General features: G+C 39.4%; 1 protein-coding gene across 6 annotated transcripts in view; it reads left to right on the top strand.

The window, feature by feature from the left end:
* pik3c2a (phosphatidylinositol-4-phosphate 3-kinase, catalytic subunit type 2 alpha) overlaps positions 1-16,463 on the top strand; it is a 164,926-nt gene that overhangs the window by 100,221 nt on the left and 48,242 nt on the right. For all 6 annotated transcript variants that reach the window (XM_060838951.1, XM_060838947.1, XM_060838949.1 and 3 more), the window contains 3 exons: positions 1,300-1,345; positions 8,680-8,902; positions 12,780-12,902. In XM_060838951.1, coding sequence (XP_060694934.1) covers positions 1,300-1,345; positions 8,680-8,902; positions 12,780-12,902 — 392 coding nt within the window. The remainder of the gene's footprint in view (positions 1-1,299; positions 1,346-8,679; positions 8,903-12,779; positions 12,903-16,463) is intronic.

Below are 16,463 nucleotides of genomic sequence, written 5' to 3'. Positions count from 1 at the left end.
CTTATCTGTTATCCCCTCTATCACTAATCCTCTGTCTCTTACTTCTGTATACATATTTTTTGGTTCCTCACATAACCTTCCATCAGTTTTGCTGCTTTTCTCTCCAACCATTCTTACTGTTACTCGTAGATTCTCCATACAGCTAGTTTTGGTTACAGTGACCGTTTTTGCTGAGTCATTCATTCCTCCTTGAGATCCCCTTGATCTTACTAGATAAAATTATTCCATGTTTAAAGGCAGATGATTGTGTTTTTATGAAGCCAACTGCAGTTCTCCTGACTAATGCTACACTTTTTAAATTCCAAATGATAAGTGATTATGAATAAAATTACTGAAGTGTTACCCACTCTTTTTCCGTAATTGCTTTCTTTTGCTTCCACCTGCCATGCTTTATGGAACTGGTACTCCTTTCCTTTTGAACTTGATATTGGTTTTGTAGCTTCACTGTGTTCAGAACATATTTTATGGAAATAAATCTATTTTAATGTAGCACTTTGATTAAATATGAGCTTTATGGCTATTCATGAGTTGCTGCAATTGCCAGATCTCCTGGGGCCTATTAGGCAGTATTTTTTAAGGTCCTTCTGAACACCTATTAGACATCGAGGTAGTACAAGGAAAATGAAATGTTAGTGCTTTTCAGAAAATTACATGACAAACTGCAAAGCATTTGAAAAATTGTTTCTATATATATTGATTTGTGCTAATCATTAGTTTTTTTGCTGTTTCGGGGAAATTCTGTTCTGCAAGTCTTCAACTGCTGTTAAGGGTTACAGACTTCAGCTGTCCATTGGCCTACTGAGTAAATGCATGGAAACAATAAGTTATAAAGAGCAGAAGGCCTTGAGTTTCCTAGACTAATCTGTCCTGGTAGTTTCTCTGTATTCCTCCAATGGCTGAGCCTGCAGTCCTAAAAGACCAGATCCTAAAACTACCAAATGTTCTACTCCTTCCTGACTATCACCCCTGACCACCATCCCCACCATTACCATCTTAAAACTTTTACCACTGGCCATTTCCCTGATTTCCTACTATCTCTTTCAGTTCAATCCTGAATTAGAGTCAATTTTCTTTTTTGAAAGGAGTTGCATCAGATTGAGTTGTTGGTAATGTCAAACAGTGATTTTTGTGTTCAAAGGATTGCCATTTTTTTTAATGATTTAACTTTATTTTGTTGAAATAGGGAAAACTATCATGCCACAATGTGTATTACACTTCTGCAGTTGACTTCAGTTTTGACAAAGGGATCAAACTCCTCTAAATTTTGAAGCCAATTATAGTTTGCTTTTTTATTCACAGGTCAAATCAAAAGATAACATTGGTTCAACTAATGGTGCAAAGCATGGTATGTCAAACAAAAAAAATGTTTAATTATCTATAAATTGATTGTAAACATTTCACAAAATTGTGAACTGATTTGAGTGTCATAACTGTTGAATTGCTGAAGAGACTGACATAATTGATTATGTTTTGGTCCTTCCCTTTCCAAAAAAAAACTCTGTTGTTTTTAACTCTTCTGTTCCATTTCAGTAAAATGACAAAGACAGTATGCGCAAACCTTTTATTAATCACTGGTTGAGTCTCAGCTGGAATGGTGTGGCCACAATTAAATCTAGCACCACACCTTTTAGAAGGCAGCTTGGATCCTCCTCATGCATTGGAGAAAACCAGAAGAGATTTACCACAATTAAACCAGGATTAAAGAACTTGAGTAATGCAGTGAGGACGAATATGTTGAGTAGACTGTCCTTTTAATGGAAAAAAAAACTTAATCGGCAAATGAAATTCAGTTGAGATAAGTGTCAGGTGGTACATTTGGTAAGGACCAACAAGGCTAAGGAATACATGGATCAGAGGGACATTGGTGCGGGTGTTCACCAGTCCCTTATCCACCTGCTCTGCTGCCATAGTGGTTAGAAAGATGCACTCTATGCCTTGGCAAGTAATAACAGCAGGGATCTGAATGTGGAAGTGTCTAATATGCGGGTTAGACTGTTGCATACAGTTCTGAAATCCATATTATGGGAGGGATGTGATTGTGCTCCAGAGGAGATTTTCCAGAATGATGCCTGGGCTGGACTGTTTTAGTTATGAAGAGAGATTGACTGACTAGAATGGGGTTGTTTTCCATGGAATAGTGATGATTTAGTTGCTTAAAATTGAGGGGCATTGACCGGTAGAGAGAGGAAGAAACTTTTTCTTTCCCCCTTGGTGGAGGGGTCAGTGACCAGAGAATGCAAATTTAAAGTAAGAGATGAGATTTAAAGGAGATATGAGGGGGGGGGGAAAATGTCTCACACAGAATGTGATGGGAATCTGGAACTGGCCGCTTTGAGGTGTAGTCTCATGGCATTTTAAGTGGTATTCAGATGTATATTTGCGAATCCAAGTGCTCGAAGATGAGATTAGAATAGTTAGGTGATTGTTTGTCTGGCGCAGGCTCGCTGGGCTGAAAGGTCTTTATCTGTGCTGTAGATCTCTAACTTTGACATTCGAGGTAGTATTCCAGATTGCAGTCATTTGATCAAATAGACAAGAGATGGGTTGACTATGCTGGCAGTGAGGTGCGATAGGCTTTACAATGAAGCAAGTCAAATAACAAGGGAGTTTAAAAGAGTTGAATGTATGTACTCTGGAAAAGGAAATCCATTGGAAGGGGAGAATAGGGGCATAAGGTTTAACTCTTTGTTAAAATGCTAATATAAGCATGATGGGCCTTCCTTTGGGTCTATGATTCTGTAAATTGAGTGATTTATGAATACTCCAAGTTAGGGAAAAATATTGTGGTGACGCATGATGTGATTGAAGTTTAGTTTGCAAGGCAATGTTTAATATCTGTATTCAGTTGTTGTTTTTTGTGTGCAATTACCTCATGCAAACTGGTATCTTAAGGAATCTTAAGCACAGTTATGTTCAACATGTAAAATTCTTGCACTAATTTAAAAAATATTGCACCAGAGACCTGACCTGCTCACTAAACATAAGAATTCATTTGCAGTTTCTAGCTAGTTGGATTGACTAATACAGTGCTTTGTATTTGCTTGAATTGGAGTAATGCCCCTATAAATAGAAAGCATGCTTAATCGTCTCCTGTGTTATGAGCAAACCTGATGTTGATATGTTTCAGGATTGGCGAACACAAGTGGGAAAAATTCTACAGTATCAAATCATTTTAAGTACACTTTTTTTAATACAAATTACATTTGATTTTTTTTTACACAATGGGTTGAAAACCTGACCTGAGTGGATTGTTTGAATATACGAACTGGAGTATCTGAAGATGGTCTTGTCAAAGTAATGACTGCAACTTATTTCCTTCCAGTCTAATTGGAAAATGATGTTATTCTAAATGCAAAGGAACCTCTCTTATCCAAACAGCATGAGCCAGGAGTATTTTGTTCAGATTGAATGCTGAACAGCACTGTTTAGCCTAGCATCAGCACCATACAGTCTTGTCTGGTTAATCCAAAATTCAGATAATCAAATGCCAGGCAATCGAGGTACCTTTTGTATACCTATTAAAATAAGTTTGTAACTTGGGCTTTGAGAAGCTAGTGAATACTGATTGCAGTTGTAACTCTTTAGGTTAAAGGCTGTTGGAGGGATTCCAACTTGTAGGATAATTTGTATGTTTTCTGGTAAATATGGATTCTGACATAATCTGTAAATTGCCTCATTGCAATTTGAAATCGTGAGTAGCTTTTAATTTCTGTTTCTGCATATTAACGTCTATCTCTTTATTTTCATCGCATACCAGAGATAGTTGGCTGTCTGTTTCATATTTAAATGTCTGTTTTTAATTACTGGTGAGGTGAGTTGTTTTAGCAGGTTATTGAAACCAATATTTGATATTACACAGACTAATGTAGGCCAGGTTTTCCAGTTGTAATGCAGTGAAACTGTCAGTATTGACCACCATTAATGCACTGAAATTGACCACTCCAAAAATCAGCATGTGCACAAAATAACACTGAAATCTAAAATGTTTGTCGCTATTAATATCCTGCCAGACTACAATCAGCTGAAATCATTTAACTACAAGACTTTCCACTCTTATGCATTCAGTCTTGCTGTGAAAATCCTTGAGAGTTGCATCTTATGAGCTGAGGTATTACTGTTTGACAGTGTGCTGACTTCATAATTCATGATGGTCCCCTCCCACTGGCTTTAAATCTGCTCATTTTTTGTGTGTGGAATATCAAAATGCTCCATTTTATGATCTAAAACTTCATTTAAAAAATTGAGATTTACACTCCAATATTAATTTCATTTTACTCTCTGAAATACTTTTAAAAAGGAATTCAGTGTTTTTTAAACTTGCTTTGATCACTTTTTTTTTTAAACCACTGTACTGTAATGCCTTTTTCAAATCTGCTTGTAAACTTAGTGAACTTGGGAGGCTGGAGTGTGCAGTGCCTATTCTTTTGACCTTTCACTGCATAATTACAGAATACAGCTGCATTGGGCCAATGTGTGTGGTTTACTGACTAGATTTTAGACAATAATCTGAAGTATTCTAATCAATATGAATTGAATTACCTTTTGCCGTTACTGCTGTCATGTCTATGTTGTCAGTCCGTTTTAAGCTTTGGGATGCCAACACTTCTGCTAAAGACTTAAATTATTGATATATTATTGATTCGTGGCTTTTATGTCTGTATTTTGACTTATTGTAGATTTCTACCAACTCCCTATTTGATGGTGGAAAATAGTGTGCTCTCCCTGTAAATGATAGAGTTTTATAGAGTCAAAGTACAGTTCAAATAAACAATATTTTTACAGTCTAGTTTCCATGCTGACGGGATTTTCAAGTTTTGGATGGCAGTATTGTAAATATTTATCTTTTTAGATCACCCCAAAATGTAATGTTTTATGCCTTTTGCTTTGATCAAAGAATGAAGGCTGTTGGAAATCGAAAGCTTGATTTAGTGTTGACAATAAACAGTCAAATCTGCTTGTCTCTTACTGTAGGTGTGGCTGTGTTATGGTAGGATTTCCTTAGTCAGTTCTAATCCTGTTTTAACTGAAACAACAATTGATGCATACCTTTTTTATACGCTTATCTGCTATTACCAGATTTACAATTTAACAACTAAGTGCCTTGCACCTATTTGTATTTTGTGCAAGAAACAAAAAGCCCAAGTCCTCATTTTTTAATAAGTAAATTATATAACCAACAGAACAGAAGTGAACTACTTCAGATCTGTAAATCTTTTATACTTGTGTTCTTTTCCCCTCTGGAAGCTGTCTTGTAAATGTGAGTAGTATTTGCATTGGGGAATTGACTTTCTTCCAATTTTATCATCTGTTATATACATGGGTCAGGGGAAGCAACAGTTAGGTGCAGAATGAAGCTTCCTTTATTGTGGTAGCCTATTTAATCAATCATTTGCTGATGCACGCTGATAACGAGAGCAGTGTACCATTAAAGTGAAGTGGACTTGGAGAATGAGGATTTTTGGGGGGTTGAACTGCCCATATCTATTTCACTTATGAAACCCTGAATTGAGTTTACAACCCTGTGTTCTCTGTTGCAGGACCCTATGCCTCAAATTGTACCATCAAACCACATTGTTCTATATCACACATAAAACTGACTTTATAGGTGATCTATCTTTTAAACTGGTCTGAAAGTTCACCAACAATGTAAGATGGCAAATCTAGCCCTTCAATAAAAATTGGCTCCTAGACACCCCACCCCCACATTACCTTCTCTTAAATTGTCATAGTTGTGTTCTCCTATTATAATCCATTTTCTTTAGAACTCCAAATTCATCTTGTGCATCTATTTCCCTTTGTGCCGCCATTAATGATTATATCTTTTAAAGTGTTGAGAATGTGTGACTCAAGTTCCCACTATTACACCCTTTATAGCCTTTTCTCCTCTGTGAGTCTCTTATTTGCCTCTGATCAAGCTTTTTGTCAACCCTCTGAACAGTGTCTTTTTTCTTCTTTGACACTACTTTATTTTTCAGAGATTTATGAAGCCTCTTTAAACTAATGAAATGAGATGCTATACAAATGCAAGTTGGTGGCAACTTGTTTTTTCTAATAAGTACAAAAACTAAAATACAGCATATGTCCAGTCCCAACTACCTGCTGCCGGAGTTTACTTCTGCTATCCGGACAGTAGTTTACATCCCACCCCACAGGGAAGTGAAGAACACACTTTTTCCTGTATTTGATTAAGTGAGGCCTGCAGATGCTGGAGATCAGAGCTGAAAAAATGTGTTGCTGGAAAAGCTCAGCAGATCAGGCAGCATCAAAGGAGCAGAAGAATTGATGTTTCGGGCATAAGCCCTTCAGAAATGAGGAGGGTGTGCCAAGCAGGCTAAGATAAAAGGTAGGGAGGAGGGACTTGGAGGAGGGGTGTTGGGAATGCGATAGGTGGAAGGAGGTTAAGGTGAGGGTGATAGGCCGGAGAGAGGTTGGGGGCGGAGAGGTCAGGAAGAAGATTGCAGGTCAAGAAGGCAGCGCTGAGTCCGAGGGTTGGGACTGAGAAAAGGTTGGGGGAGGGGAAATGAGGAAGCTGGAGAAATCTGCATTCATCCCTTGTGGTTGGAGGGTTCCTAAGTGGAAGATGAGGCGCTCTTCCTCCAGGCGTCGTATTGCCATGGTCTAGTGATGGAGGCCAAGGACCTGCATGTCCTTAGCGGAGTGGGAGGGGGAGTTGGTGTTTAGCTACGGGGCGGTTGGGTTGGTTGGTGCGGGTTTCCCAGCGATGTTCTCTGAAACATTCCGCAAGTAGGTGGCCTGTCTTCCCAATGTATAGGAGGCCACATCGAGTTCAGCGGATGCAGTAAATGATGTGTGTGGAGGTGCAGGTGAATTTGTGATGGATCTAGAAGGATCCCTTGGGGCCTTGGAGGGAAGTGAGGGGGAAGGTGTGGGCGCAAGTTTTGCATTTCTAGCGGTTGCGGGGGGGGGGGGGGGTGCCGGGAGTGGAGGTTGGGTTGGTGGGGGGGGGGTGTGGACCTGATGAGGGAGTGGTCTTTTCGGAACGCTGATAGGGGTGTGGAGGGAAATATATCCTTGGTGGTGGGGTCTGTTTGGAGGTGATGGAAATGACCAAAGATGATACGATGTATCTGGATGTTGGTGGGGTGATAGGTGACGACCAGTGGGGTTCTGTCCTGGTGGCAATTGGAGGGAGTGGAGGAGATGCGGTGGATAGCATCAACCACGTCTAGGGAAATTGTGGCCTTTGAAGAAGGAGGCCATCTGGGTTGTTTGGTATTGGAATTGGTCCTCCTGAGAGCAGATGCAGCGGAAGCGAAGAAATTGGGAATATGGGATGGTGTTTTTACAGGGGGTAGGATGGGAGGAGGTGTAATCCTAGATAGCTGTGGGAGTCAGTTGGTTTATAATAAACGTCCGTGTTGAGTCAGTCGTCCGAGATAGAAATGGAGAGGTCTAGGAAGGGGAGGGGAAGAGTCTGAGACGGTCCAGGTAAATTTGAGGTCTGGGTGGAAGGTGTTAGTAAAGTGGATGAACTGTTCAACTTCCTCGTGGCAGCACAAAGTAGCGCCGATACACTCATCGATGTCGCGGAGGAAAAGGTGGGGTGTGGTGCCAGTGTAGCTGCGGAAGATGGACTGTTCCACATATCCGACGAAGAGGCAGGCATAGCTGGGGCCCATGCGGGTGCCCATGGCTACTCCTTTGGTTTGGAGGAAGTGGGAGGATTGGAAAGAGAAGTTGTTTAGTTGATCAAATATATGCCACTCCAAATAGCCTAGAGACTGAGGCCATGTACATCATAGCCAGTGACTTCAACCAGGCCACACTCAAGAATGAGCTACCAGGGTACCAACAAAATGTCTCCTGCCTAACCGAGACCCAAACGCCCTTGACCGTTGCTACACAACTATCAAAGACAGCTTCCATTCCATTCCCTGCCCACGTTTTAGTAAATCAGACCATAAGGCTGTGCTCCTTCCCTCTGCTTACAGGTAGAAACTGAATATGAGGATCTGGTACTGAAGGTAGTACAGTATTGGTTTGATGTAGGCCCTCATCCATTACAGGACTGCTTGGAGTCAGTGGTCTGGTCCACATTCAAGAACTTCACGGCTAGCCTAAATGAGTATGCTACTACGTCACAAGCTGCTTCAATAAGTGTGTAGAGAACAGTGTGCCAAAGGAATTAGTGTTCCCCAAATGCAAACTATGGATGAACCGGGAGATCCACTCCCTTTTTGAAGCCTTGGTCAGAGGTGTTCAAAAGTGACCCTGATCTGACAGGAAATCCAAGTACAATTTTCAGTATCTTCGTACGTGTGACAATAATAAAGCAAATTAAGTGTGATTTGTAAAATTCAGGGAAATGAACACTTTTTTTTTATTTCATACTTGAATGACAGAAGTTGATTTGCTTGTGTCCCAGAGGGCAGGCACCCCTCCTGTACATTCAAATCAACTTTATTTGATCAACTCAAATCGATTTTTGTTAACATCATTCAGGCTATGCACAGATTTATTTCTTTACCTAGCAAATGATGAACAATCCATTGCTGTGGGATAAAAGGATATCACTCTTAGAGTCATAGAGATGTACAGCATGGAAATAGACCCTTCGGTCCAACTCGTCCATGCTGACCAGAAAGTCTGAACTAGGACAGAATTTTCTTTGTTTTTCAACACATGTACTGAGAGACATTTGTTCTTCTTTATTTGCAGGATCTTCACTTCCAGAAAATCCTGTGAATACAAGCATCCATGCTCTAACGTTAGCTGTGTACGATCTGCTACAGCTGTACCTGAGTTCTTTTAGCAGAAACACAGATGCAACTGGGAGTCTGCCACAAAGTACAAAATGTACAAAGGAAGCACAGACCACAACAGAACACCTGCAGTTTACACTGTTTGCAGCGCATAGAATTCCAGGAGCATGGGTCAGCAGGTGTGTATTGAGGGAAGGCTCTGTGGTACATCGGTTTTTCAGAATGTATTCTGGTCTTGACATAAAGCAAATGGGTGACATTTCTTTTTGGAGGAAAAGTGATGAGTTGTAAATGGGTTACTGCTGTGTATTCTGGTTTAATATAGGAACCTTGACCTAGATTTTGAAATCTCTGCTGTATAATGCCTGCCATATATTTAAAAAAACCTATCACTTGAAAATCTGGAGCAAAAAAGTCAAGAGCCTCGGGTATACTGTTGGAATTTAGTTACCCACTAGCACGCTAAAATTTTTACCTTGCTAGCTTTTGCTTAGCATCTACTTTTTAAATTGTATGGAAACTGTGTGTAATGTTAAATGAGATGTCTTCCACTTCACCAGAAGTGCTATTTAGCTTCCACTCTAATTTATATTAAAAAAATTAAAAGGTTATAGCATTTTAAAACAGGCTAGCTTTCATAATTCTCTATGCTCTAATACACAATTTTCCTTAATCGGTCTTGCCAGTAAATTTTCTTCCTTGTCTCCATAATTTTATCTGCTTTAATTTACCACCTAGCCCTACAGGCAAGGTAGAGATTGTAATGTTTCTAGTCCCTACTTTCACTCTAACAAAAACAAAGCACTGGTGGTGCTATAAATCTGAAATAAAAATAGAAAACACTGGCACAACCACAACAGACCTGGCAGTATTTGTGTCAAGAGCTGATCTTTCAGGCTGATGACTTCTTCGTCAAACATTAACTCCCCTCTTCACCCACTTTGTGGTTGACAATAACCAATGAAGCATCATCCAGTTTTTTTTTGTCCCTGACTTTGGGCGATACTTTACCCTTTATTTGTGCTTCATCACTTAACAGTGCTTGGCTGTTCATATCAAATATTCAGTGAAGTAGGATCTGAATATAAACCATCAGTGGAACTGCATATTATTCTGCCATTATTCAGCATAACCATAAGCATTTTCTTCACCACTGTCAAAGGAAGGCCACCAGCATTCTTAAAGATCCATCCCACCCTGGCAATGTTTTTCTACAACCCGTACCATCGGGGAGAATGTACGAAGTCTGAACAAACACACCAGCCGGTTTCACAGCAGTTTCTACAATCCTGTTGCTGGAACACTGAATGGACTCAATGTCTTAACATTTCCCCTGTACCTGTGTTTCTGTTTTTGCTGCTGTTTACCTATTGTTTACTATCTATGCTACTTAGCTGTGATCTGCCTGTATTGCTCGCAAGACAAAACTTTTCACTGTGCCTAGGTACACATGACAATAAATTCAATTCAATTTGATTATCCCCCTATTTGGTTTCTAAACTCTTTGTAAATTAGGTCATGTTACCTTAGTCTTTTGTAGTGCATATGTGGATGCTCAAGTTTCTTGGTGTCTCTTTCTCCTTTTGGTATAGGTGATTGGGTTTATGCATCTGGTTGTGACAATAAGAGGTCTTGGTATTTGTGTGTGACATTGATTCTGCTTATCTCCTGTAATCCATCTTGCTACATTTTTACTAGGGTTTATGTAATACTTTTGACAAAGCTATTTACTGGTGTCTGATTGCTGGTGAAATTTCCAACTTCACTATTGTGGTTCTGTTCGCCGAGCTGGAAATTTGTGTTGCAGATGTTTTGTCCCCTGTCTAGGTGACATCCTCAGTGCTTGGGAGCCTCCTGTGAAACGCTTCTGTGATCTTTCCTCTGACATTTGTAGTGGTTTGAATCTGCTGCTTCTGGTTGTCAGTTCCTGCTGTCCGTTGCAGTGGTTGGTATATTGGGTCCAGGCCGATTGAATCTGTGGATGAGTGCCAATCAAATAAGCACATCAACCTGGACCCGATATACCAACCACTGCAACAGACAGCTGGAACTGACAACCGGAAGCGGCAGATTCAAACCACTACAAATGCCGGAGGAAAGATCACAGAAGCGTTTCACAGGAGGCTCCCAAGCACTGAGGATGTCACCTAGACAGGGGACAAAACGTCTGCAACACAAATTCCCAGCTCGGCGAACAGAACCACAACAACGAGCACCCGAGCTACAAATCTTCTCCCAAACTTTGTTGCAACTTCGCTGTTTTAAAATCAACAAAAATGTAAATTCTCTGAAAAGAAGTTTGCACGCTCCTCCTGTGTCTGCGTGAAGTTGCTTCAGTTTTCTCCCACAGCCCAAAGATGTGCAGGTTAGGTGGATTGGTGATACTAAATTGCCAATATTGTCCAGGGAGGTGCAGCCTTGGGTGGATTAGCTGTTGGAAATGTAAGGTTAGCAAAGTGTGTCTGAGTGGGATGCCCTTTTTGGAGGGTCGGTGTGCACTTGATGGGTTGAATGCCTGACTTACAGAATAAGGATTCTAAATCTGTTCCATCAGTAATTTAACAAGTAATATAAAACTAGGTGGAGAAGTTAATTCTCCCTGGTGCTGAATTAGCATCAATATCTGTACTCCTATATAATAGAAATTGCTTGGTTGTATTATAAGAAATTATTTGATTGTTTTGTCTGCTTTAGAACAAACTTGAGTGCTTTCTGTTATTTGTTCTATAAATCTGTATCTTCTATGTTTTTTCACTCTGAATAACTATCTGCTGCAAACAAATGAAAGTGCTATTGTCAAACTCAGCATGTCCATATAATTCCTCTATTCTACAGTTAAGACAAGAAATATATCATTCCTTCAATTATCCTAAAGTTAGCATACACATTTGTGGCATTGTGAGCAATGATAGATGTGGGCAATTTTTAAAAATATCCATTTCAATTGTAAAAGGAAAGTGAAGTTCTCAAGTGGGTAAATTACAATATGGTTAAAATTTGGAACACTAGTGGCAGAGAGCTGTTGCTTTTCTTTAGTGCGTAAAGAGTTAGAGAACCTCAATGATAAACATAATGATTTGGTTCCAGAGATTATAATGTACTGACTTCAAATGCAAGGCTCAGCAATATTCTTGATTTATTTCCCCATATCCATCAGCAATAATAAATTGGGTTCACCATGCATGAAGCTCTCAAATGCAGAAATTCAACATGCAAATCTGCTTCCATTCAGCTGTGCAGTTGCAACATCTTCATGATTCATGCTGGTCAAACCACCGTTTTTACAGTGCACTGGAATGCAGCAGCTAGCTTAAGTACTTCACCTTCATCAAAGACTCACTTCTGGGGACAATACTGCTTGTATTTGATCCAGTTTACATCTGTGGTTTTTCTCTTGCTATCCATGGAGGAATACAAAGATGTAAGATACTGGGATGCAAATATATTGCATTATTAAAACTACACAAAGTGGAAACTGCTACTTTAAGTAACGAAGACTGTGGAGGTGCTGGTGTTGAACTGGGGTCGATGAGGTCAGATCAGGTGATGAAGGGGGAGCGCTATGAAAACTTTGAAATCAAATAAAGCTGTTGAACTTGGGTCAGAAGTCATATGACACTAAGTAATGAAGGATGGAGGCTAAGCATTTTTAGGGGCATGATGGGTACAGCAGGAAATATCTGAAAGGCAGCTTTTTCTTCCTGCTGCAATGGAAGTGGGTCACTTTTCTTCTGTTCCACGGGCTAGGACGTTGTAACCAAAATTGGTTAAAATGAATTGATGTCTCACCATGTTAGAGCTTGAAATGGGTTTTTTTTAAAAGGCTAGAAAATGTCAAGAAATAGCAGTTCATACTTGAGATGCATAAAATTCCTTGTATACTGATCATTTAGTTTCTTATTTGTACCAAAATTGTTCTTGATATTTTAATGTCTTACTATTTAAAATTAATAGTCCAAATGAAAGTTATTTTTACAGTACATAGCTATAACTATTGTAAATGTACTTCACAAAATGTAAATTTGTTCTAATAAGTGATACTTGTTTTCTCTCTAGTTTTGAGAAGTATTTTCTAATGTGTTCATTGACACACAATGGAAAAGATATTTTTAAACCAGTGCAATCTAAGAAAGTTGGGACATATCGCAGCTTTTTCTACCACATCAAGTGGGATGAACTGTGAGTGTTTTCTCTTATTTTGTGAAATAAATGGGCTTCCAATAAGTAAATCACTTTGGAATCAAAGATTAGTTGAATTTGTTACTTTACTACATGGCTTTGTCTCCCTGGAGAATTCTACATACGACTTTGATAATTTCCTACTAAAATTGCACTACATTGCCCTGCTGGTCTTGTCAGCACCTCCTGCCAAAAAATCATTTTAATGTGAAACCATCAAGAATGGCAAACTGCAATGGGCTAAAATATTTAATTTTAGTTGCAGTGCCACAAGAGTTTCATGTCCCTCAGTCTTGCTAAGAAGAATGGAGCAATGGCCTGTGTTCATGCTTGCGATCCAGTAATTCTTTGCGCTCATGTTCATGCCATCTGTATTGAATGAAGTGACTTTTGGTTCCGATGTGTTGCTGAAAATCATCTGCTTTTGCTGATCATGCATATTCCTGTAATGGCTGGTAGGTGGTGACATCATATGAAAGGAGGGGCGGCGAATGGAAAAAAACTTTCTCGTGCTTATGTCAGTTGATGACCTGTTAACTATTTGGTGATTTGAAACTCCAAGATATTTAAATCTTTAAACAAAATTATGAATCTTGTTTACAAAAATTGACGTGCAGCTTTTACGAGGTATTTTGGTGTGTGTTTTGGTCTAACTGCATAATTGATTGCTGGTGTTGTTAGAATACAACATTGAAGCTTTCATACTATCTTATCACCACACCTATAATTTAATATTCTAAAAGTGACGCATTATTAATTGACATTTTTCAGCAAATGTGGAAGCAATCAGGTTTACATTGTACGAGAAATGGTTAATGTTCATGTTATATTAGCTTTACCACCAATTACTGAATAGGTTTGAGATCGAGGAGGATTAGTGGCAAACTACCTCCAGCAGCATTTCTCAGTCCCACATAATGGTAGAGGTGGCAAAGACTCAAGGTACCAGGAGTTGGCATCTAGGTAAAATACCACAGATCATGACTTATTTTAAGAATTAAACTATTTAAATAAGATTTGTGTTTTTTATTAGATATTATAAAATGTCCATGCAGCTTGATTTTGATGTGTGTCTGCTTTTGACTGATGTGTGAGGTGTTTTGTGTGAATATTTTAAGTCTTTTTATTTTAATCTAGCTTTTGACAAGTTCTGCTTTTTGATGTTGAAATCTTGTCAGATTTTGGACAGACTGAAAGCTAAAAATAACTGCATTGAGATACTTGAGTTTTTTGTTTTCATGTAAAAACATTGCTTGCAATATGTGTTATTATTCATGTATTACTTAATCTTCCATTATCACCCATCCAGGCTGGTTGGGTTGGGGGTGTGGGGTAGCGGGGAGTGTTATTTCCTTCTGAGTGATTGAATCAGTGATTTTCCTGCACATCAGGGCATCCTGCTAGTATGTGAAACCATCGGTGAGTTCAGTGACAGTGAATAATGCTATTTGTGTTTGGGACAGTATGCAGAATTGCTTTTCGTGCTAGTTAAATTTTAATATCAGAGACAAAAAAGATGGCTGAAGCAAAAGTGAACTCCTTAATGCAGTACCTTTTTTTTTAAAAAAAAAAAAGGCCCATTGGAACCCTGTGTTTTGTTTCAAAACCAAAAACCAGATTGTCCATCAGATTGAAATTTAGACTGCTTTGACTTCTTCAAAAGATGTAGTATGAGATTGTTAGCTAGTTATTTTGTGAAGTTTTACCACACAGGAGTCTGCTCAATCAGGTAAGAGCTCATGGTGTTACATCAGAACATAACAAATAGGAGCAGGAGGAGGCCATCTGGCTGTCCAGCTTGCTTCGCCATTCAATAAGATCAAGGCTGATCTTTTCATGGACTCTGCTCCATTTAATCACCTGCTCACCATGACCCTTAAATTCCTTTAGTTCAAAAATCTACCTATCTTTGCCTCAAAAGCATTCCACTAAGTATCCTCAAGTGCTTCACTGGTTAGAGAATTCCATAAATTCTCAAGCTTCAGGTGAAGAGGTTCCTCCTCAACTCAATCCTGAATTTGCTCCCCCTTTATTTTGAGGCTACTTCACCTTGTTCTAGTTTCACCTACCAATGGAAACAACCTCCCTGCTTCTATCTTACCTGTTCCCTCCATAATTTTATATATTTCTGTAGGATCTCCCTCTTCTCCCCCTCCCATTCTTCTAAATTCTAATAAGTATTATCTTAATCTACTCAATCGCTCCTCATAAGCCAACCCTCAACTCTGGAATCAACCTAGTGAACCTCTTCTGCACTGTCTCCAGTGCCAGTGCATCCTTCCTAAAGTAAGGGGACCAAAACTTTGTATAGTACTCCAGGTATGGCCTCAGTGGCACTCCACAAAGCTGTAGCATAACCTCCCTTTTTAAACTCCATTCCTCAAGCAATGAAGGGCAATATTTCATTTGCATTCTTCATTTTCTGCTGCACCTGCAAACCAACTTATTGTGATTCATTTACTAGGACACCCACGTGCCTCTGCACAGCAGCATGCTGCAATTTTTCACGATTTAAATAATCCATTTTGTTGTTCCTACAGAATGGATGACCTCTCACTTACCAAATAGTACTCCATCTGCCAGACCCTTGCCTACTCGTTTAACTATCTATATTCCTCTGCAGACTGTGTCCTTTGCACATTTTGCCCTACCACTCTTTGATCTGTGAACTTTGACACTATATTTGTCCCCAACTCTAAATCATCTCTCTAAATTGTAAACATAAGCCACTGATCATCAACCAAAAAAAAACCCATTTATCCTGACTTTGCTTTGTGAGTTAACCAATCCTCAATCCATTCTCATATATTATCCGTTATGCCATGCATCTTTCTTATGCAACTGCCTTTTTGTATGGTGCCTTGTTGAATGCTTTCTGGAAATCCAAATGCACCACATCCACGAGTTCGCCATTGTCTACCTCAAGCTAAAGTTAATCAGATAAACCTGACCTGCCTTTCATGAACCAATGCTGTCTGCCAATGGGACAATTTCTATCCAGAAGTCTTGCTATTTCTTCCTTGATGATTAGATTCAAGCATTCTCCCCACTAGTGAAGTTAAGCTTTTGGCTGGGAGAGTGAGCAAAGAATTAGCAGATGGCATACAATGTGGGAAAGTGAGGCTGTACACTTTGACTGGAAGAATACAAGCCCAAATTATTTTCTGAATGGGGAAAAGCTGTGGAAATCTCAATCACAAAAAAGAAAAGTGAGTCCTAGTTCAAGTTAGCATGCCGGTTCAGTTGGAAGACAACTGCAATATTAGTATTTGTGTCAAGAGAGCTAGAATACAAGAGCAGGAATGTACTGCTAGGCATGTTGAGTACTGTGAGCAGTTTTGGACTCCTCTAAGGAAGTTGCGCAGATCCTGGAGGGGTTCAACGGTTCATAAGAATGATCCTGAGGATGAAAGGCTTGTCATGTCATATGAGCAGTTAGGGACTTTGGGTCAGTACTTGATGGAGTTCAGAAGAATGAGGGGTGATTTCATTTGAAATGTGCAGAGTATTGAGAGGATAGAGTGGATATGAAGGCATTTGCACAACTAGGCCTGATTTTGA

This window comes from Hemiscyllium ocellatum, chromosome 18 (assembly GCF_020745735.1).
Source record: "Hemiscyllium ocellatum isolate sHemOce1 chromosome 18, sHemOce1.pat.X.cur, whole genome shotgun sequence".
NCBI lineage: Eukaryota > Metazoa > Chordata > Chondrichthyes > Orectolobiformes > Hemiscylliidae > Hemiscyllium > Hemiscyllium ocellatum.
The sequence above is the reverse complement of the archived record's forward strand: the minus strand, read 5'-3'. Positions and strand labels throughout refer to the sequence as shown.